At 33.1% G+C, this 24,523-nt stretch overlaps 1 protein-coding gene across 1 annotated transcript; it reads right to left on the bottom strand.

Moving 5' to 3' along the window:
- Positions 1-19,417: 19,417 nt before the first annotated feature.
- LOC142551181 (stemmadenine O-acetyltransferase-like) lies at positions 19,418-22,669 on the bottom strand. The gene is made up of 2 exons (XM_075660269.1): positions 22,145-22,669; positions 19,418-20,300 (listed from the first exon to the last, which is right to left on the bottom strand). The coding sequence occupies exons 1-2, from the start codon at positions 22,592-22,594 to the stop codon at positions 19,443-19,445; spliced, it is 1,308 nt and encodes a 435-aa protein (XP_075516384.1). The 5' UTR covers positions 22,595-22,669; the 3' UTR covers positions 19,418-19,442.
- Positions 22,670-24,523: the final 1,854 nt, after the last annotated feature.

Genomic DNA, 24,523 nt, shown 5'->3' with positions numbered 1-24,523 from the left:
TTATTTTTAAAATGCGTGGTGACTGTTATTTTATTTTACGAGCTATGCTTATAATAAATTATATAAAAAAAATTTTAATTTTTCGCAAATACTAAAGTAGTACTATTTTAAGTAACGGATCGTCACATATCCAGTGGTAATTTCTTCTAAACTTGCGAGTTATTAAGAAGCTAAATTAGTCGATATGCTTAAAAGGCATAAAAATGCTATTGAATTGGACACTAAAAGATTTCAAGGGCATTAATCCACTAATTTTCACTCACAGAATTCATTTACAAGAAAATTCTAAGACATCCCACAACCACAAAGAAGATTAAACCCACATATGAAAGATGGGAAAACTGAAGCTCTCAAACTACTTGATGATGAAATTATCTACCATATTCCTGATAGTAAGTGGGTATGCCCAACACAAGTAGTTCCAAAAAAATCTGGCATTGCTATGATAAAAAATGACAAAGGAGAATTGTTAACAAATCGAGTTCCTTCTAGTTTGTGTATGTGTATTGATTATAGAAAATTGAATGATGTCACCAGAAAAGATCATTTTCATTTACCATTTTGTGATCAAATTATAGAAAGAGTAGCAGGTCATCCCTACTACAGTTTTCTTGATGTATATTCAGGCTATTATCAAATTCACAATGCACTTGAATATCAAGAAAAAACCACATTCACATGTCATTTTGGTACATTTGCATTTAAAAGGATGTCATTTGATTTACGCAATGCCCCAACAACATTTCATATATGCATGCTAAACATTTTTTTGCGACATGGTTGAAAATTGTTTGGAGATTTTTTATGGATGATTTGACATTTTTTGGGAATAAATTTGATAATCGTCTTGAAAAGTTAGAAATTTTTTAAAAAAATGTGTGGAAAATGTATTATTTTAAATTGAAAAAATGTCATTACATGGTTATTTTTGGAATTGTTTTGAACATGTTGTGTCATCTTATGGAATTAAAGTTGATAAAGAAAAAAATGATGTCATCGCCAATCTACCTTCACCAAAGACCATTAAAGAATTCGTTCATTTTTAGGACATGCTGGATTTTATAGGAGGTTTGTAAAGGACTTTAGCTTAATCTCTAAACCCATTTGTAATATTTTAACAAAAGACACTACATTTGAGTTGACTAAAGAATGTCAAAATGATTTTGATAATATCATTAGAGATTTAACATCAGCTCCTATCATGCAACCATTTGAAATCATGTGTGACTCAAGTGATTTTGCTATCAATGCAGTATTGAGTCAAAGAAGGAACAATAAGCATTATATAATATATTATACAAGTAGAACTTTAAACCATACTAAAATGAATTATTCACAACTGAAAAAGAACTACTTGTTGTAATATTTGCATTAGATAAATTTTGTTCTTATTTGATTGGATCAACGACATTTGTTTTTACTGATCATTCTGATGTTAGATATTTATTGACCAAATAAAATGTGAAGCCATGAATAATTCGATGAATTTTATTACTCCGAGAATTTGACATTTCTATCAAAGATTAAAAAAAACCGAGAATGTTGTAGCGGATCACTTATCGAGACTAGTAGCAGGATCATCTTCTGAAATCACACCAATCAATTACAATTTTCCTGATGAACTATTATCTTTTGTTGCTACTACACCTTATTTTGCTAATATGGTAAATTTTCTTGTGAAAGCAAAAATGCCACCGTAATGAAATTCCCAAAATAAAAAAAAATTTGAATGAGGTAAAAACTTTATTGGGATGATCCCTATTTGTTCAAGTATTGTCTAGACCAAATTTTTCGACGTTGCATACCTGACAATTAGATAAGTAGTGTTATGAAATTTTTTGATTCAGAAGCATGTGGAGGAAATTTTTCTTCAAAGAAAACGACTGCAAATATCTTGCAATTTGGATTTTATATATGCACGTTTTAAAATTATTTACTCTGATTTTATTCATTTGTGTTGATGGCAAGTTTGTTGAAACTTATTACATCATGCTAGGCATTTTCAAATTATGGTGGTCATTTTGAATTGGGATTTTTATGATTGCGGTATTCAAACATCGAATTTTTATTATTAACTTTATTTTTAAAATGCGTGGTGACTGTTATTTTATTTTACGAGCTATGCTTATAATAAATTATATAAAAAAAATTTTAATTTTTCGCAAATACTAAAGTAGTACTATTTTAAGTAACGGATCATCACATATCCAGTGGTAATTTCTTCTAAACTTGCGAGTTATTAAGAAGCTAAATTAGTCGATATGCTTAAAAGGCATAAAATGCTATTGAATTGGACACTAAAAGATTTCAAGGTCATTAATCCACTAATTTTCACTCACAGAATTCATTTACAAGAAAATTCTAAGACATCCCACAACCACAAAGAAGATTAAACCCACATATGAAAGATGGGAAAACTGAAGCTCTCAAACTACTTGATGATGAAATTATCTACCATATTCCTGATAGTAAGTGGGTAAGTCCAACACAAGTAGTTCCAAAAAAATCTGGCATTGCTATGATAAAAAATGACAAAGGAGAATTGTTAACAAGTCGAGTTCCTTCTAGTTTGTGTATGTGTATTGATTATAGAAAATTGAATGATGTCACCAGAAAAGATCATTTTCATTTACCATTTTGTGATCAAATTATAGAAAGAGTAGCAGGTCATCCCTACTACAGTTTTCTTGATGTATATTCAGGCTATTATCAAATTCACAATGCACTTGAATATCAAGAAAAAACCACATTCACATGTCATTTTGGTACATTTGCATTTAAAAGGATGTCATTTGATTTACGCAATGCCCCAACAACATTTCATATATGCATGCTAAACATTTTTTTGCGACATGGTTGAAAATTGTTTGGAGATTTTTTATGGATGATTTGACATTTTTTGGGAATAAATTTGATAATCGTCTTGAAAAGTTAGAAATTTTTTAAAAAAATGTGTGGAAAATGTATTATTTTAAATTGAAAAAATGTCATTACATGGTTATTTTTGGAATTGTTTTGAACATGTTGTGTCATCTTATGGAATTAAAGTTGATAAAGAAAAAAATGATGTCATCGCCAATCTACCTTCACCAAAGACCATTAAAGAATTCGTTCATTTTTAGGACATGCTGGATTTTATAGGAGGTTTGTAAAGGACTTTAGCTTAATCTCTAAACCCATTTGTAATATTTTAACAAAAGACACTACATTTGAGTTGACTAAAGAATGTCAAAATGATTTTGATAATATCATTAGAGATTTAACATCAGCTCCTATCATGCAACCATTTGAAATCATGTGTGACTCAAGTGATTTTGCTATCAATGCAGTATTGAGTCAAAGAAGGAACAATAAGCATTATATAATATATTATACAAGTAGAACTTTAAACCATACTAAAATGAATTATTCACAACTGAAAAAGAACTACTTGTTGTAATATTTGCATTAGATAAATTTTGTTCTTATTTGATTGGATCAGCAACATTTGTTTTTACTGATCATTCTGATGTTAGATATTTATTGACCAAATAAAATGTGAAGCCATGAATAATTCGATGAATTTTATTACTCCGAGAATTTGACATTTCTATCAAGATTAAAAAAAAACCGAGAATGTTGTAGCGGATCACTTATCGAGACTAGTAGCAGGATCATCTTCTGAAATCACACCAATCAATTACAATTTTCCTGACGAACTATTATTTTTTGTTGCTACTACACCTTATTTTGCTAACATGGTAAATTTTCTTGTGAAAGCAAAAATGCCACCGTAATGAAATTCCCAAAATAAAAAAAAAATTGAATGAGGTAAAAACTTTATTGGGATGATCCCTATTTGTTCAAGTATTGTCTAGACCAAATTTTTCGACGTTGAAAATTAGATAAGTAGTGTTATGAAATTTTTTGATTCAGAAGCATGTGGAGGAAATTTTTCTTCAAAGAAAACGACTGCAAATATCTTGCAATTTGGATTTTATTAGCCCACTTTGTTTAAAGACACTCACGAAATCTGCAAGATCTATGAAAATTTTCAAAAATTGGGTGCAATTTCAAAAAGAAACATGATGCCTTTGAATTCTATAATTGAAATAGAAATCTTTGACTGTTGGAGAATTGATTTTATTGTACATTTTCCATCGTCGTTTGGTTACTTGTATTTTTTAGTTGCATTTGATTATGTTTTCAAATGGATAGAGACAATTCCATGTCGAACAAATAAGTATAAAATAGTCATCAAATTTTTGGTTTCAGTAGATTTGGAATTCATCGAGCCATGATAAGATGTGGGGGGACTCACTTTATTAATAAACCATTTTCTTTATTAATGAAAAAATTTAGTATGACTCACAAAGTTACTACTCCTTATCATCCTTAAACAAGTGGACAAGTTGAACTAGCTAACAGATAGATAAACCAAACTTTGGAAAAAAAATTTGTTAACTCAAATAAAAAAGATTGGTCTCTACAACTTAATGATTCACTTAGGGCATATCAAACAGCTTTTAAAACATCATTAAATATGTCTCCTTATAGGTTGATTTATGGAAAATATTGTTATTTTCCCGTGGAATTAGAACATAAAACTTAGTGGACAACCAAAACTTTGAATTCGAGCATGCATGATGCAAAAAAATTTCGCAAATTGCAACTTAATGAACATGATGAACTTAAAAATGATGAATATGAGAATTAAAAAATTTATAAAGAAAAAATCAAATCATTTCATGATAGAACAATCCTTAAAAAATCATTTGAGATTGGTCAAAAGGTTTTGCTTCATAATTCTTGACTTCACATTTTTCTTGAAAATTACGATCGAGGTGGACATGACCATATGTAGTAAAACATGTGTACTACTATGGAGCTTTGGACATTGAAAATCCTTCAAATAGTGATATTTTTAAATTAAATAAACAAAGACTTAAACATTTTCTAAAAAATGAGATCTTTCAAGACGAATTTATTCCACTTTCTGATTCTTGATTTTTGTTGTTTTTTTAATTTTGTTAGTTTGTTTTCAGGTTTCATTAATTTTTTTCCCCGTTTAAGTGGTAGATAACGGAACTCCGTGGCTCTCACAGTCGGTTAAATCAGTTTCCCACAATAACTCATAAAATTTTTTTAAAGAAATTCTTTCTTTTCAAAATGGATGAAATTCTCTCAAAAAATTGTAAAGATTTTTCTTCTGTTAAAAAAATTCTTTCTTTTAAAAATGGATGAAATTCTCTCAAAAAATTGTAAATATTTTCCTTCTGTTTCTAAACATGTTCTAAGAAAGATTTATGCGGGCAGGTGTGAAAGATTGAAAATGCTTATGAAAAAAGCCAGAAGATAGTAGTCTTGTAATTGAAGCCAAAGTCCGATTAAGAGGAGAATTTCCACGGTCGTTACTCATTCGATATATGCATGGATAAGGAAAAATCTCCTATGGTAAAAAACAAAGGGCAAAAGGTTATAGGTATGTCATAAGTGTGCAAGAATGCATTGTGACAAACGATGTATATATTTGGGATTTTTTTCAAAAATGGAGAAAATAAAATTGATTTTATTAAGAATGTGCTGAATAAAGAATCTTTAGATGATCTCTTATTGACTCTTGAGACACATTTCATTGTACATGTGCATATTGAACTTCTTCGTTTATGGAAACAACTCAAAGACAAGCTTCATAGTAATAGTCTTGAGAATATGACTAAAAATGACCATGTTTGCCAATTTATAAGAAAATTAGATGGGAAGTATATCCTTGATTCATTGAAGGTGTTGAAGCTATTCTCGGACGTAAAACCAGAGGAAAATTGTGAGCCACAATCACATCACTGTACATATGCATGTGTGTGTCATTATTTTTATTTACTTATTCTGTTCTCGTCTGGGACCCATAATTTTGTCATTATAACATCTTATTACCCCTATAAAATATCTCATTGTTCTCTCCATTTTTGCAGATAAAAAAAAAGTAAAAATATGGCTGGATCATCTACTCAAACATTGAAAAATATTTTTGTATTTTGTGGGAAAATGAAGTCTTTGTATAAGTAGGAAATAATCTTGGAAAATTATTAGCTGAGACAAAAATTCACTTGGTATATGGGAGATGTAATATTGGGTTAATGAGATCTGTTTAAACTGCAGCTCATCTTGGAGGTAGTCAAGTTTTGGGAATTATTCTAATAGCTTTAGCTGAAAATATTATCACTGGTATCTCTGTTCGGTAGAATTGAGAGTTTCATCAATGTATGACAGAAACACCAAAATCATTGAAAATTCTGATGTTTTTATTGCATTACCAGGTGGTTTTGATACTTTAGAAAAAAAATTCACTTGTTTCTTTGGGACAACTTAATATCCATAATAAATCGGTGGGCTTGTTGAATATCAATAATTATTATGATAGTTTGTTGACATTTCTTGATAAGGTTGTAGAACAGAATTCCATTTCATAAAATTCCCGATTGACGCTTATATCTGCTTCGACAGTTGACAAATTAATCGATGATTTGCAAGCTTTTGTTCATAAGCCTGATCCATTGATAACAAATATCAATTGATCGCAATCTAGCAATAAGAAAAGAAACATGGATAATTGATGAAGTCGTAGATTGGTTTGTATTTTCGTTTCTTATCTTCAATAAAATTTCAGGTGATATTTCTTCATCATTAATTTTCTATTTGTAATTGTTTTGACCTTAGGGACAATGTCATGCTTATTGATTTATCTTAGTAATTTTTGCAAAATTTCATACATTACATTTTTGAAATATTTAAATTAAAAAATATATAAATCTATATGGGTATGTTTAAATTTTTATTTAATTAAAGACAATTTCAATATCTTAATCATTATAAAAATATAATTTATGAAATCTTTTCGAGTGATTAACATTGTGATCAGATAGGTTATTAAAGTATATGACCAAAGATATATCTTATTCAGAGTATCTTAAATTTTAAACTCACATATATTTTGTAAGCGGGTGGAGAAGATTGAGAAACAGCCTTCGAGCCTTTATTGATCATGAGAGAGACTATCTATTGTTTAAATCTTAAGTTCTTATTTTTAAAACATTAATATATCTTGAAAAAATGTCAAAGATCAATGTCATTTTGAAGGTATATGCTATGATCGATTTCTCTCTCATAAAAAAATTTTGAAATATTTTTTAAAAAATGGGAAAAAGAAAAATATTGTACAAATTGAATAAATAGGTTGTCAAGGAGCGTAACCTCGGTATGACTGAGTTGAAAAAAAAAACTCAAAGGAAAATCAGAAAAATAATTAGAATAACTAGATTTTGAATTAATGAATTTTTTTATCTTTTGATTAATTTGGCTCGTTTGTCTGTCTACATTTCGTAAACCATTTTTTTAGTATTTATCTTTATTCCAACTCCACAAGAGAAATATTTCCCATCAAAACATTTATTAACCTGTGAGGATATGGAGTTGAGACTCTTAATAGGAATTTCTGATGGTCATGTATATTTAATTAACATAAAATATTCTTTGTATTGATCACTCACTTTATTTCATAAATTATAATTAAAATAATTTTGATATAACTTTGACATTCATTAAATTTATTTTAAACACCTAAATAGTTTGTTGCATTTCTGTGTAGATTAATCAATGTGTTTTGTTTTGTTATTAACGCTTAAATTGCTAGGGAATAGCAATAAGCTGGTTAGGGTGTGATTAACATAAAAAAATGTATATTTATTAATTTTTTTATATAAAATTGTATTGTTTAAAGTGTATTAAATATTTAAGTTTTTTAGGTTTTATAATAACTTATATAAAAAATATATGTGTTGTATATTTATATTATTTTTGTTATTTTTACAAGTTCGGAAAAACAAGAATAAATTTGGATAGAAAAATGAGAATGAGATGATACTTAAACATGTGTAAATTTGATTTCAATTTCCACGATATTCTTGAAATGCTTGAGATAATAATTCTTCTCACAATTAAGGTCAAATTGAGCAAAAAGTGAAAGTTGTTTCAATTGAATTATAGTTTTACCAAACTTGAGTATTTTGATCATATCTATCCAAATACTTGGTAAAAAAATATGAAAGTTTACTACAATCCCAAAAACTCAATTATAAACAACTTTTGTTTTATGTGGAATAATCAAATCCGTTGGCAAGATTGTCAAAGATGGAGTGCAAGATGCAATAAAGACTTGGGTCATTCATGAAGAAAAAATTGTTGCAATTATGTGCAGAAAATAATATTTTCTTTTCTTTTCTCCTCAAATTGGTAAATAGGAGTGCATTGCGATGAAAGAAATCATATCTCATTATATGAACAAAACTTTAAGTTCATAATTTTTCTCTTTTTAATAAATTTATGATGCTAAATATATATTCCAGGTTCTTCATTTCCATCATGAGTAAATAATTTTCCAAAGCTGAAATACAAAGGTAATACTCTTGGTATGATAATAAAGTAATAATATTTAATTATTTACTATTTATGTTATATTAGTTTCTTTTATTTAAACATTTTTATTGTAAGGTCCAAGAAATTAAATTACGTAACCTGAATGCATACAATCTAGAGTTTTACTTAAAATTATGGTTTTAATTATATTTGTGCATTTTATGCATAATTATTGCATGATAGCGATTTATTTCATGATATTTTAAAAGTTCATGGATTAAGATTTTTAAGTTGCATTTCGCGTTCGAAAGAGGAACGGAGACCGAAGAATTACCAGGAAAATTATTTTAATCACATGATTAATTTTTATTAATTAATATAAGGTGTTTTAAATGTATTTTTCAAGAAATGTGCTTGTTTGGGTATTTTTACCCGCCAAAACATATTTTTAATCGGTACGCAAATTTTATCGAAACGAATTACTTTTTGAGGGCTCGGGTAATATTTTCAAAAATTTAGTGGGCTCAAAACTCTTTTAAAACTTTTTAAATAAAAATTAATGGTCCATTAGAGTTTAATATACTATTTTATTAACCCCAAAATCTAAAATAATCCACCACCAGCCGACACTCCACTCCACTCAACACTTTTCTCCCGGCATTCAGCAACTTTTCACGAAAAGATTAGCAGCTTCATCGTCCAAGCATTTTCTTGCAAGAAAATTTCCTCTGGCGCTTCCCCGACGCTTGTTTCTCCGACGTTCTTGTGTAAAAAAAACATCAAGGCACGCCATGTAACATTGTTTTTGCATCATTCACGTCCTATTCTCCTGTTGTGTATGCATTTGTATGAGAAATTTTCGATCTAGCCTAGAACATGAGGAACTCTTCGGTTTTACATGAGAATATTTCACTTTTTGTGTTGGTTGCTCACGTTTTCATATAAGTGTTGCAAGGGGAATGCCGAGATCACACTGTTATGAGGCTAGGAACGGTGGTCTATTGTTGTCCATAGGCTGGAGTCAAGTTACGTTGAGGTATGCTAGGAGCCGTGAGAGTTGCGCTGCGTTTGGTGTGAGTTTTCGGGAGATCGCATGGAAAGGGTGGGGCTGGTGGTGCAAGGGTCGATCCAAGGATTAGATCAGACCACGAGGGATCTGAGTCATGGCTGACGAGGGCTCGAATGCTGCTGGAGCCGCCCTTGAAGTCGATTGATCGTGACCTAGGAGATTAGGCCGTGGGTAGAGTTCTTTTGGGAGTTATCGATCAGGGGAGAGCTCCGGCTTGCATGGGGGAGCAGACGTGGGTTCACCAGGTCCAGAGAGAGCCTAGGGTGGTCTAGGTGTGGTTGGTTAGGGGCTGGTCCCTTTGGGTGAAGGCTAGGATTGAAACCAAGGGGGGGTTCGGTGAGCTAGGGTCTTCGAGAGGTGATGGGTGTTATTTTCCAGCAACTTGTAGGGCTGATCCAAGGGCTTTTAGTCTAGTATTGTTGTTTCTAGGGCCTTTTAAATGTTTTTAAGGTGTGGTAAAAAGTTGAGAAAAATTTGATTAAATTTCGAGTCGATTCTGGTTAAAACCAGGACCTCGGTCCAAGTTTTAAAACGAATTGATTAAGTTTTGCATCGGGCTCGAGTTTAAGTCTAGGAATGCTTAAAAAAAATATGTTTTGGGATATTTGAAGGAGTTTGATAAGATTCGGGTCAATTTTAGAGGTCCATGGGTAAAATAGTCATTTTGGGTTTTCAGGGGCAAAATGGTCATTTGGCACCCGGGGTAAGATTTTGGTCCTGGCAGCGCCCTGAACACATTTTACCATGATTTAAATGTTTATGCATCATGATCACGATTTTTATGAATTTATGAAATGTAAGTTGCATGTTTGGTTTTAAGGAAAAATTTGCATATGTGATAATTTTGATAAGTGATGAAAATGGTAATGTTTTGAATGATGAGAATTAATTGTTGCTATCGAAGTATATGTAAATGCTTAAGACTTATATGTAAATGATGATGATGAGGCCTAGACACAGTGGATGGGCATCACTGTCACTGATGTCCAACAGCCGCCGGGTATCGCGGTTCTATGTATGATAGATCCATCGTAAATGATGAATGATGTACGATGGTCACCACTATTGAACTGAATTCACTAAAGGGAATGATGAATGATGATTAATGATGAGCTGTTTTAACATGTTACGTTTTCTCATGACACGTTTACATTATGCTTTTAAAGTTCACGAAAGGTATGTTGATTACAGCATATTTTCACTGTTGTGTGGTATGTATATGTATTTGTTATTTCTGGTACAGGTGTGTTGAGTATTTAGACTTACTAGGCGTGTGTAATGCAGGTGAGCTTGGTATCGAGGTGACTGGAGGTGTCGAACTCTGAGACAGCAGGACTGGTGGGACGACACGACCCGAGGACCGCATGTTTTTCTGCACTTTGATGATTTATGGGATTGAGAGGATTTGAGTATTTTCTTTATATGCGCTGTTTTACTTCACTATTGGATGTTAGGATTTTTACTTGTTTATGACTCCGTTTTAATTTAATGGCAAATATTTATGATTATTTTTAAATGGTATTTTAAGTAGGACTGCATACATGCGAAATATCCATACGCTTATTTTCAAAATGAGAGCTTTTAAAAAAAATATTTCCGCATTTTTAAATCAGTAGACGTTTCATTTATACCCTACTTATAGTGAGAATTTTTGATTTATTGATGTATATGTTACATCAAATTCTTGGCAACACTTAAATATTTGTTTGGTATTACTAACAATTTAAAGTGGTTTTTTTGATTTAATAAATATGAATATTATCATAATATTGAATTCTTGGTACCATTTAAAAGTTAGTTGGTATTACTAATCATTTAAAGTAGTTATTTTGATTTGATATTCACAAATATATAGTTCAATAAATATTTGATAACATTTATAAGTTTTGGTGTATATAATATATGAATAAGAGAATAATAAATAACAATAATATAAAAAATGATTATTTAATATATTGGAACTATTTTGTTAAATGGATTCTAATTGTTCATTTATTTTAACTTTATTTAAATATCAAGAGTGAATCTTCTCAATTACATGCAATCACATAATTTTAAAAAGTATTCAAAATAAAAGGTATTCAATTACAGGGTAAAAGTATTGCAGCTTAAAAGAGCTCAAATAAACATGCAAGTCCTGTCAAACCATAAATATATAAATAATAAAATGTAAGAAAATATCCATGATCACTCCCAACTCATAAACATGATGTGCGCAAAAAGTATGGTCCTCGGGTTAACATACGCACATTCAACTCCGCATACTCAGTCTTCGGCGCCTTAAATATCCTCATCAATATGCTCACCTGCATAATTCACACCTAGTGAGTTTAAAAACTCAACACCCTGAATTGTTATAACAAATACATATATATTGCATGTAACAATGAAAAGTACTGTAATTAAAAATACATTTCATTAGCTTCAGATCGTAAGCATAAATGTAACATGATAAAACATAAATGTGTTCCTATCGCATCATGTCAACATATACATATTCACTTTCTTTATTTGAATTACGTTCATTAGTTGTGACTTTCATATCATCGTATTAGTCGATGGAGCCATCTACGTATAACCGCGGTACCTGGCGGCAGGGACATCAGTGACAGTATTCATCAATTATAAAAATCATGCATATATGTAAATTTCCTTAAAAACAAGCATGCAACGTATTTTTAATATTTTTATAAAAGTCATGTTCATGTTATCATAAACATTTAAAACATGAATTTTTGTGATCAGGGCATTGCCATGAGTGCTAACTCGACCCGGGTGCAAAATGACCATTTTGCATCTAGAAACCCTAACTGACCGTTTTACCCCTGGACCCCAAAATTTAGACCCGAAGCCAACCAAAAACCTTAAAAAACCTCAAAACATATTTATAATCGTTTCTTAGACATAAACTCGAGTTCGTCTCATAACATACAATTCGTTTTAAAACTTGAACCAGGGTCTCAGTTTTAACTCGAATCAACCCGAAACTTGACCAAACTCTCCCAAATTTTAACCACATCTTATTCACACCCTACCAGCCAATAAACAACACAGTTCCAGCCATTTAGGACCCCTTAAATCTTGCCTACCCACTGGAATATTTTGCACTAATGAGCCCTAACCCTAGTTGCACCCATGACCCCGAATTCGATTCTAGACCAAAAACCAACGTTTCCAGCCCTTAACCAACTATCCTAAGACCAAGATCAAGCCGTGGACTCACTACTAGACCAACCAAAGCCATGCCTACAGCCCCATGGACGCGACTTGCTCGGCTTGTCCGAAATTCACACTAACATTCCACATATTCTTCGCATCGGCCCTAACCTCACGTCCAGCAGCCCATGAACCTTGCCCAGCGTTGACATGGGCCCACCAAGGTCTGAACCATGGCCTAGACCGAGCCCATGCATGATGCTCCCATCCCTTTCCCCTGATCTAGCCATAACGAGCCTTATCCTAGACAAAACCCATCGGCCTTCACCTTATCTCGACCTTCCCTCGACTTCAACACCTTGAAACCTTCGATCTCAGCCTACACGGCCCTTAAAATACTTATATTGAGCAGCCCCTTGCATAAAAACATAGAAACGTGAGTTATATGCAAAACAGTAGGCGTATTTCATGACAAACCTTGCAAAAATGATGCAACATAATATATCTATGCATTCCTCATGCAAACACACACACATCAGCATAAAATAGCATGAATGATGAGAAAAAATGATTTATGGCGTGCCTTTGCGTTATTACGCTGGAAAAACATGGATACCAACGCAACAGGAAAGGATTTCTTTGCAAGAATTTGAATAATTTCGAAGGAGAGGGCTGGAGGTTTTTTTTCGAAAAGCTGTTGCTGGACAATGAGAGGGGCGGCCAAGTGGAGTGTGCTAGGTTTAGGGTTTGATAATTGTGGTTAAGTTAACAAAAAATAAAGGGGTTAAAGGGATTTAGGCCCATTAAAAAATAAAATAATCTCATCAAGCCCAATAACACTACCGAAAAATATTTCGTTTAGGCACATTTTTGAAAATATTGCTCAAACCCTCAAAAAGTCCACTAACTCGCTAAAATTTACGTATCGGTTAAAATATGAACTAGCGAGTAAAAATACTCCACCAAGGCCCATTTTCGAAATTTTCACTTAATTACACCATACAATAAATAATTAAAAATAATTATTTAATAAAAATATTTTTCCTAATTATCCCCGGTCTTCGTTCCTTGTTCGAGTCCGAAATACAACTTAAAGTCCTAATACATGAAACTTTAAATGAACCATGAACTAAACCACATATCCATGCAATAATAACACAATAAAATAATTAAACACATATTTTAGTAAAACCCTAGATTGCATGCAGTCAGGTTACGTAGTTCGAATTTTCTAGACCTTACATGAATACACTTGTGCGATGCTCATGGCAAAATAATCAATAAAAAAGAAATCGAGTTTATAAAACTAATATTAGTGAAGGAACGAAAAAATATCTTCCTTAACAAGTCATGGAAATAAATTATATCATAAAATTTCAATAGTAAAAATAAACAAAACACAAGATGCAAATATGTGTGGCCAAAATTCGGAGAAACAAAACAATCAATAAACATTTTTTATGAATGTAATCTTCGAATGTCTCAAACATGTCACGAAAACAAATTAAAATTACGATGCTTAGTCTCTGCGAATTCTTCAGAAAATTCTCTTGTGTATTGTTTGTCTCTCTTCTCTAGCACCTTCGACCAACGCATCTACTGTGTATCAATTATTCTTCAATATATATAGGCTTGTCAGGATTTTGATAAGTTTGAATAAATTCATACAAAATATAGAAAGTAGTTTTTTTATTAGGCTTGTCATGATTATGCTAATTGTTTGAGTTTAGATTTTTCGTTTTACTTTTACTTCATGATATTAATTCTTTATTAACAAAAAAAATCTCCACGTCGTGAATAAAACTTAATGAAATGTGTAGCACTCATCGTGAATAATCTTAATACAAACAACTCAATAGTGCGCATGTTGCGAAAAATATTAATTAAAACACCTCATCAGCAGTGCACACTGTTTTCCATAAATAACATTTACTGCGGAGCGCACTTTCACGCTATGAATGATCTGAATATAAATACCTTTGTTGAAACATTTCATGTTCGTAATCTTAATTTTGATATTCACAAAATTTGTTACTTTGTTTCTAATGATTTACCTAAGTGCGCAAGAAGCTGGAACTGATCAGGCTTCGAACTGATCAGTTAAACGAGCCAAAACTGAAGCTATCAAGATGTAAACTGAAAACACCAAATGATCGACCAAACTGAATCAGCTCAGCTGATTTATCAAAGAACTGTTCAACTGATTGTCCAGCTGATAGGTGATTCAGTAGTAGAACTTCAGAAGCCAAGCCAGCTGATGAAGTACTCAACTAATGAAGAGCCCAGCTAACCAGTTCAACTGAAAGAGTGAAATCAGTTCAACTGACGAGTCAATTGATTTAACCAGCCCAATTGAAGATCATTTCAGACGACCAGTTAATAGCATCAGTAAGGAATCAATCAGTTGCAGATTAAGACAAGCTTATCTAAATGGATTCCAGCTACGCACAAAGATACAAAAGCATCTGTATGATCAAAGGTACAATAATGAACGTTGCAACAAAGATTAAAGACGCGAGATTCTTGGAGGCATGTCAGAAAAGTCGAGACATATATATCAAGGAACACATTCAATCTACAACGATCACATGTGATGAGTCTTGAAGTACGGTTTCAATGCCTCTATAAATACAAGCTCAAGACCATCAGCAAAAACATACAACACAAGAGTGTGGAAAAAGAAAGGGCACGCTTATTTGCTTATCAGCTTTCAGAAGCAATCAACCCAAAGGGAATACTCAAGTCATATCAACTTAGTTTAGAAGCTTAATTCCATCAGTGTGTGAGAACACCTTCGTGGTGCATTTATTGTTCAGTTCTCACACATGCACACACACCACCACTCAAATATAGTCTTGCACAAAGACATTAAACTTGTGCATGTAGTCTCTGACACACAGACGTTAAATAAGTGTTGGCTAAAAGGTGCTGACTTCAATCTAGGCTAGGATTTAAGATTAGGCAGTAGTGTAAGTTCTAAGCTGAGCGGGTTTGTACAAGATGTTGTATAGATCAAAGTCTTCCAGTGGATCCTATCCGAGGTGGTAGAAGGGGTGACGTAGGAGCATTTTAAGTCTCCAAATATACATAAATATATCTTGTATACTTAACTGATTAACTGTTGTTCTCAAACTAATTTGATCAGTTCGAGGTATTATCAGTTCAGTTCTTACCATAACTGAACTGGTACATCCGAGAACTGATCCTATGTTTTTTAGTTATTCAGTTTACATAAATTAAAATGCTTTCAAATGTAACATCTTTCTTCACAAAGAATTACATCGAGTTTATACCGCTTGATTTTAAAACCAAACTCGATTTAATTCATCGGTGTTAACATTTTTAGAACACAAGCTACTGCAGCTCATTGGAGAATATTTTGTTTGATGCACCTCAAGGTGCCCAGCAGACGATCCTTCAATTGATATCAGAGCTAGTTGTTCCAAGAAGAATATTTGAAGAAAATTGTATTTTAAATTATTTTACTTTAAAATAGTTTTAAAATGATATTTAAAAGTACTTTATATTATCTTCAAAACTATTTGAAAATGTTTATATATCGCTCATAGCGAAGGGTTGAGAGGATTGACTCTGCAACTAACATTGTCGCCACTTCACTCGACTCCGAGCTTTGGGGTTTTAATCAGCCTAAAGGTTCTGAACTTTACCTGTCAAGATGCACAACTAAATTGTTCAGTGAACAAGAATTTAGTTGCAAGCCTACTAGTTTAGCTGACAAACAAACGAAGCTTAGTCATGCTGGGATGTTGGATGATTAAAAATGAGCTTAATCATCAGCAATACACCGCCGTTCCATTGATATATCAGATCAATGCGGTTCAGCATCAGTTGAGTTAATTTGAGTCAGCTTGACCAGTTAGTCAGCAAAGAGATCAAGTTCAAGGCAAATTAGTTGTTCTTCTGGCAAAGAAACTCACGATCAGTGCAACATTTCAAGTGGTGAACGCAACCAGTTGTTGGCATATCCAGTTCTGTCATGCACAAACTGAATGATAACTGATGTTATTTAAAATGATATTGTAATAGCAATTTTCCTTACAACCGATTGTACTTAAATGTAAAATACAAGGAAGTTTATTTGATTAAATAAATATCATGTTCATCCAGTTGAGTTTTGGTGTAAATAAACTGATATCTCCAGACTTATTGCCTACACTACTTAAATTTGTGCTTATTTAAATGTTGATTTCAAATGAGGTTTTTAATTCAGTTATTGAGCGGGAGCTTTCTTTTACCCTCAAACTGAAAATTTGTTTTAACCCGTTTTTTTCAGTTATTGAGGGGGAGTTTTCTTTTACTCTATAACTGAAAATTATTTTTAAAATCCGCTTTTTTATTCAGTTTTGAACTGAAAATATCTTTTATCGCTTTAATTGTTCATGTTTTGTGATCATCAAAAAGGGGGAGATTGTTGGAACATTTCATGTTCTCAATCTTAATTTTAATGTTAACGAAATTTGTTATTTGTTTTCTAATGATTTACCTAAGTGCGGAGAAAGTGAAACGGATCAGGTTTCGAATTGATCAGTTAAACCAGCCAAAATTGAAGCTATCAAGACGTAAACTGAAAACATCAACTGATCGACCAAACTGAATCACCACAACTGATTTATCAAAGAACAGTTTAACTGATTGTCCAGCTGATAGGTGGTTCAGCATTAGAACTTCATAAGCCCGGCCAGCTGATGAAGTGCTCAACTGATGAAGAGCCAGCTGACCAGTTCAACTGACGAGTTAACTGATTTCACCAGCCCAACTGAAGATCAGTTCAGATGACCAGTTAAGAGCATCAGTTAGGAATCAATCAGTTGCAGATCAAGACAAGCTAATCTAAATGGATTCCAGCTACGCACAAAGATACAAAATCATCTGTACGATCAAAGGTACAATAATGAAGGTTGCAATAAAGATTAAAACCGAGAGATTCCTGGAGGCATATCGGAAAAGTCGAGACACATATATCAAGGAACACATTCAAGCTGCAACGATCACATGTGATGAGTCTTGAAGTACGCTTTCAATGCCTCTATAAATACAAGCTCAAGACCGTCAGCAAAATCATAAACACAAGAGTGTGGAAAAAGAAAATGCACGCTTATTTGCTTCAGTTTTCAGAAGCAATCAGCCCGAAGGTAATACTCAAGTCATATCAGCTTAGTTTAGATGCTTACTTCTTTCAGTGTGTGAGAACACCTTCGTGGTGTATTTCTTGTTCATTTCTCACACACGCACACACACCACCACTCAAATGTAGTCTTGCACAAAGACATTAAACTTGTGCATGTAGTGTTTGTCACACAGACGTTAAAGAAGTGTTGGCTGAAAAGTGATGCCTTCAGTCTATGTTAGGAGTTCAGATTAGGCAGTATTGTAAGTCCTAAGCTGAGTGGATTTGTACAATGTGTTGTATAGATCAAAGTCTTCTAGTGAATCCTACCCGAGGTGGTAGAAGGGGTGACGTAGGATCTTTTCAAGTCTCCGAACATCCATAAACATATCTTGTGTACTTAATTGATTAACTGTTGTTTTCAAACTGATTTGATTAGTTCGAAATGTTATCAGTTCAGTTCTTACCATAACTGAACTGATACATCCGAGAACTGATCATATGCTTTTCAGTTATTCAGTTTACATAAGTTAAAATGTTTTCAAATATAACAGTGTTCTTCACGAAGGATTACTTCGAGTTTATTCCGCTTTTTTAAAACCAAGCTCGATTTAATTCATCGGCGTTAACATTCTTAGAACACGAGCTATTGCAGCTAATTGAAGAATATTTTGTTTGACGCACCTCAAGGTGCCCAGCAGACGATCCTTCAACCTTATTAATCGCACACTTTGCATGCTACGGATAATACTAAATATGGCGTGTCTTGCACGCCGTTCTAAATATGAATTGTAGCACATAGCACAAGTCGAGAATAATACTAATGCCTGCTTACAGTGAACGCCGCAAATACTATCAATTACAATGTATATTGCATGCCGCAAAAAGTATTAACTGCAGCACACGGTTCACGCTTGGATATCTTCAGACTTTCAACAGCTTGTGAATATTGTGCAGGTCTCAATGTACGCTGAGGATTGAATATATGCATGTCGCGAAAACCCATATTTGTTGTAGTGATCAAATATAGATTTTAAGAAACTCAATTTTCTAGAAAGACAAAATTGTTATGCACACAATCTTATCAAAAAGAAAAAGAATTTAAGAGATAAATTTGTGTTTTGCAATGCAAGACATGTTTTCTTTCAAGATTATATTTTACTACAAGACTTATCATTTCCGAATTTTATTTGCTAAACAAAGTCGATGTCGAATACTCAGGGCGCGGGACGTGACAGTTCGGTCCCAACAACGAATAATTAACTATCATGCGGAATATAAATGTTTTTAAGCTATATTCGGCTTACAGTTTTTTTCCCCTTATTTGTAGGTCTCCAAGTTCTAATGTATAAATGACGAAAGTAATGAGAAAAAATTTAAATCCGTAATACCTTTATCGCTACAAATATTCGTGACGGAAAAATCCGTTACTAATGTTGTGTTCCGTTGCCAAATCTGAACATTGGAAGTAACATAACGTCCTCCTACGTACATTTCCTAACACAAATTTGGTATGATCAAGAAATTTGTGTTGGACTGTATGAAGGAGTGAGGAGTCCAATAGATTAGATATTTTTCTTGTAATAACAAGTCGTATATCTCATGCTGCAATCTATATATGACTGAAATAAAATAAGGTCACAAAATAAAATAAGGTCACAATAATTTTTTGCTCAAACTCATCCAAAAAAAGACGATTCATAGCTTTCCACTGACCATCATCGTAGGCTCGAATTCTAGTATCGCGTGATCCTTCCGTAGGTTCACAATTTGGTCCTCCGGCAGTTTAACGGAGACAGTTCGCCCTAATCCGGGTTCTCGTGCAGGCATCACCATAATCAAACCTTGCCCTTCCTCACTCCCCACACTACAACTCACATGCACCGGCACATTCCCTTTGTCAAATCTCGCGGCATACGCGAGCGACTGCCCGTTATCCACATCAAGTATGTGTTCCATGTTAATGCATGTTAACTCGGAATCACATATGCCATAGGGTTTGTTATCTCCCTTCAGATCCGCGACGTGTGAGTGGATGGAACTAGCCACTTTTCCGATATCACTGATGTTCAAATCCTCCTCGTCTACCGAGAGTGATGAGAAACTCATTGCATTCCCAAAATAACCAAGTGGCACGGACTTAGGCCCACGATTTCTCGAGTCCATGCATACCGAAAGCGAGCATTTCCGGCCATCAAAAGATATCGGCTTCTGCCAACTCGTGATGCGCAACCATAGCAAAGCTACTAGGGCGTCAAAGGGATCGGCATTTGGGCACTGGTTTCGAACTAGTGACATGCATTTTTCGACAGAGTTGCTGGAGAACAACATTGTTAGAGTTGCCATTTTTCGAGGGATTGTATGGTTCGGCGCTGTTTCAAGTGGAGGGATCCAGTGGACCGTGGGAGGCGTCGAGAGTTGGAAGATAGGGGGATGGAGTAGCGGCTGACCGCGGTGAACATCGGTCCAAGATTTGATCAGTAGGATTGCACTTGTTATGTCTGCATGCATGTGATGGCATCTGAGGGCAATAGCCATGCCTCCACATTCAAAATATTCAAAGTAATAATATTAAAAGTACTGTTTCACTTAAAGTTTTACTAAATTAGGAATTTCAATAATAGAAGAAAATATTTTGCATGCTAGGTGAATTAGAAATTTACAAAATAATTTTCATAGTAATTTTACTTAGCTGAAAGAAGAGATATTTTTATCTGCTTGCTTAAAAAAGATCAAAATTAATTACTCCTCTTAGTCATACAAAAAATTATTGTCAACTGGAAAAAAGTCAATTTGGAGTGGTTTTCATAATTAATTTAATTCAAAATTGAGAATGAAATAAAATATTATGTATTTTTTTATTAAAATTATTAGATTAATTTGTTTTTTAAAATTATTAGATTAATTTTTGAATGGAACAAATATTTATTATGAAATCAATTCCTTGGTTTGTAGTCATATAATATTAATATATTTTTATTTAAATAAATAAAAATATAGTACGTAATAAAGAATGAGCCGGATAAAAGACCTAATATGTCATCTAAAAATTACAAAAAAGGGGCGAAATATATTCGTAGTACTAACCGTAGGGGTGTCAATCTGGTCGAGTGGATCGGGTTTCGGGTCAACCCACAAAATTTTTTTATTTTTTTTCAACCAATCCCGAAGCAACCCGAAAACTCCCAACCCGAACATGAACCCGTCTAACCCAACTCAACCCGTCTAACACCCGCCTAACCCGAATTTTATTTATTTTTTTAAAAAAATTAATGAAAAAAATTTGAAAAAATAAAAAATAATAATAATATTTTAATTTAAACACATAACAACAAAATTTCGATTTAAATTTGAAAATTTAATTGTAAAAAATTAAAGTATATTTACTAAATCAAATAAACAATTGTTAAAAAAAATAAAAAAATATACAAAATAAATATTAAATGATGAAAATTTGTCATATAAATATACAATAAATTTTGTTCAAACATGCAATATATAAAAATATATGTAATATTTTCAAAAAAAAGTTTTCGGGTCAACCCGCGACCCAACCCGGAACCAGTCTAACCTGACACTAACCCGAACTCACCCAATCGGACCCGACCCGAACCTGAAAAAAACGACCCAAACTTGATTTTTTTCGTGTCAGATCATGTCGGGTTAAAAAACAAAATTGGGTCCCATCCTTTTGCATTTTGGTACGTTTTAGTCCGTTTTAGTCCCTGTCTTAATTTTTATTTTACTTTTCAAAATTTTAGTTCGTTTTTCATGTGTTACCGACGTAAGGCCGACATGACATTGATGTGTAGGCGTCACAAGGTATTCCAAGCAAAAACAAAAAAAACAAATTACAAAATAAAGGATTTAAAACTATTTTTCCTAAAACTCAATTTCGAACATAAAAACGAACAAAGTAGAAGTAATATTTTCTAAAAAAATGCGTAGATCGCATCTTTAAATTGGAGTGTACCGGAAATCATATATACGTGAGACAGTATTTAAGAACGAGTAATCCATATTTTGAAATCGAATTATATGGAAAGTTATCTACCAAAATTTGTCCCATTTAATTCTACCCTAGCAATATCAAAATTAGATTAATAATAACAATATATTAAAAATTTAATCATAGTATCCATTTTTTTACCTAATCTTCCCGAATTAATTCGTCCCTATGTTAACAATGACAAAAATTTGGGTGAGACGATCACATGTCGTATTTTATGAGACGGATCTCTTATTTGTGTCATCAATTAAAAAATATTATTTTTTATGCTAAAAATTTTACTTTTTATTGTGAATATCGGTAAGTTAACCTATCTAAAAAATAAAGACTTGTGAAACCCTCTCGACAATTAAATTGTCCACAAAATCAAATAAAAAACATAGTATCCATAATTTACCTGGATCCGAAAGGGAGACCAGAAGCTCGGATTTTGGGGCATGTCCTCCCACACCATCAGATCTTGTTCCTCCTCGGCATCTGCAGATCTCAGCCATTCATCCATCGCGGTATCCACCTTGGCCCTAAGCATCCTAAGCCCAGCATCATCACACTTGATCTGCCACCAACCATCTTTCGGGTCTCGGGTCAAACGACCCGTAACCACAGGGTAATCATTCAGCAACTGGGACAACGAGACCCGGAGATTATCGAGCTGGTCCGACATCGGCCCGTGGATAAATGGGTTGGACTGGTAGTAGAAAATAGCTTGGACCTTCCGTAAGCCCATCTCCTGATCCAACTTTGAGAATTTGTGGACCTTTCCGGGCTCGATGGGCTTGCTCGAGACCACACTCAAAAGTGACGTCACCATCACCCTGCTGCACTTTCTCGATCCTTCCATCCCTGGGGAAACTTTTTCACGTAAATTTGAGTGTGTAAGTGTGTGCCTTTGTCGAGATAATGTTTGAAGGGATCGATGGGGATGGTTTTAACAGGGGTGGATGGGGTGGTGTTGGTGGAGGTTATTTAATGAGTGAATTGAATGTTTCTCTGAGAGTGTTGCCCTTTGATCAAGGCTCGTGAATCTAGTGTTAGAATAGGTGTCCGACAAGTCAACTTATAGTTTGGGTTTATTTGATTATAATGTAAAAAAATCTGTATTTTAATAATATTTTACGATTTTATTCAATTATGGCATTATACTTTATATGTATACCCATGCAAGCTGCATAGATAAAGTCTTTAAACATACAATAGGTACTACGAGGTCTGTGTCGTAACGTCAGATCATGGAATTCATTAACAAGTGTACCGTATATTCTAAACAGGTTCTTAGTCGAATCAGCCATCTAAAACAAGGATAAAGGTCGTTCGAGCTTCAGACTAGCATATGTGATGTAAACTTCATGTTTATTGGCAAGGACATGGATATGTTCATTCACACATATGAGTGATCATATGATGATGCACTGAACAACCCTCCCTCGGATTATCCAAGTGGTTCCCACTTATCGAGTGGAAAACTCCGTAGTTATGATTGTACACCATTGGCAATGTAGGGGCTATATGTACTAGCATGCACTTTGATCCGATTACCGACTCCATCGAGGGTCATCAGGTGGCGATGTTAGGTAAAGTTTCGAAATACATAGGATCAAATGCATTGTAGTCGGGGATTTACCGTTCTTCTACGGGTGAAAATATCCTATGTGATCTGATGAGTTGATAGTACAAGGAGTCTTTGGTCAGAGAAAGAAATGTGCTTTAGGAAAATGTGTTTTCCTAATTGCACATACCATGACACTATTAGTACTCAAAGATAAATCACATTGTTATCGAATTCATATGCAACTCTCGATATACCAATGGTTGCAGATTCAATCAATATATATGTGTTGAAGAAACCGTACTGTACGCTAATCATGACTAAAGGTTCTTGCAGGCACTATCAGTGATACCTATGGGATCATGGGGCGATTCTACTAGACGCTCTTACCATGATTCGATGGGTGCAATAAGAAATGAGTTCTGACATTCTTGATCAAGGAGCTGATGAAAAGATTATGGTTATTTAGGGTAAATCCGAATAAGAATAAATGTTATTCTGAATCACATGGAGATGTAAACCCAGAGATAGCTGTATCCTGAACCATTGAGTGTCATACAAATATCGGATTCTGTATTCCCGTTGAGATAGCCAAATTTCAAGGAGTTGGAATTTGACTACTTAGTTTGATGGAGATCAAACAAGAAGCTTATAAAGAAGTTTATGAGCTGATTTCATAGTATGGAAGAAATGGAAGTTAGTTTGGTTGCTAAATAATGAAAAAAGTGGAACTTCCTGTTTTAGTAAAGGAGTTTACAAAACTGGAAGCTGCCAAAAATAGTAACCGCCATATATGGTAAGTTCCAAATTTGATAAATGAAACTTTGGATATTCGAAATTTTCAACTTTCATTATATGAACAAAATTTGTATCATTGCTACATCGACGCTCTTGGATCGTCAATCAAGGTTATAATGAATTTAAAATCATATTATTTTGTGAATTTGGAATTTGTTAATTAAATGATTGTGCTAGTAGTGGTGACTACTAACATGCACAAATTCTCATATATGTTCTAGATGAGTCTAGAATTAAATTAACCAAGGAGTTAGTTTATAAATTAAATAATAGTTATTTAACTTAGTCTACATATACATGTATATATTTTATATCGTGATATAATGTAAGGTCCATGAAATTAAATTTACGTAACATGAATGCATGCAATCTAGGGTTTTATTTAAATGATGTGTTTATTTATTTTTATGTATTTAATGCATAATT

This window comes from Primulina tabacum, chromosome 7, assembly GCF_025594145.1.
Source record: "Primulina tabacum isolate GXHZ01 chromosome 7, ASM2559414v2, whole genome shotgun sequence".
Classification (NCBI taxonomy): Eukaryota; Viridiplantae; Streptophyta; class Magnoliopsida; order Lamiales; family Gesneriaceae; genus Primulina; species Primulina tabacum.
The sequence above is the reverse complement of the archived record's forward strand: the minus strand, read 5'-3'. Positions and strand labels throughout refer to the sequence as shown.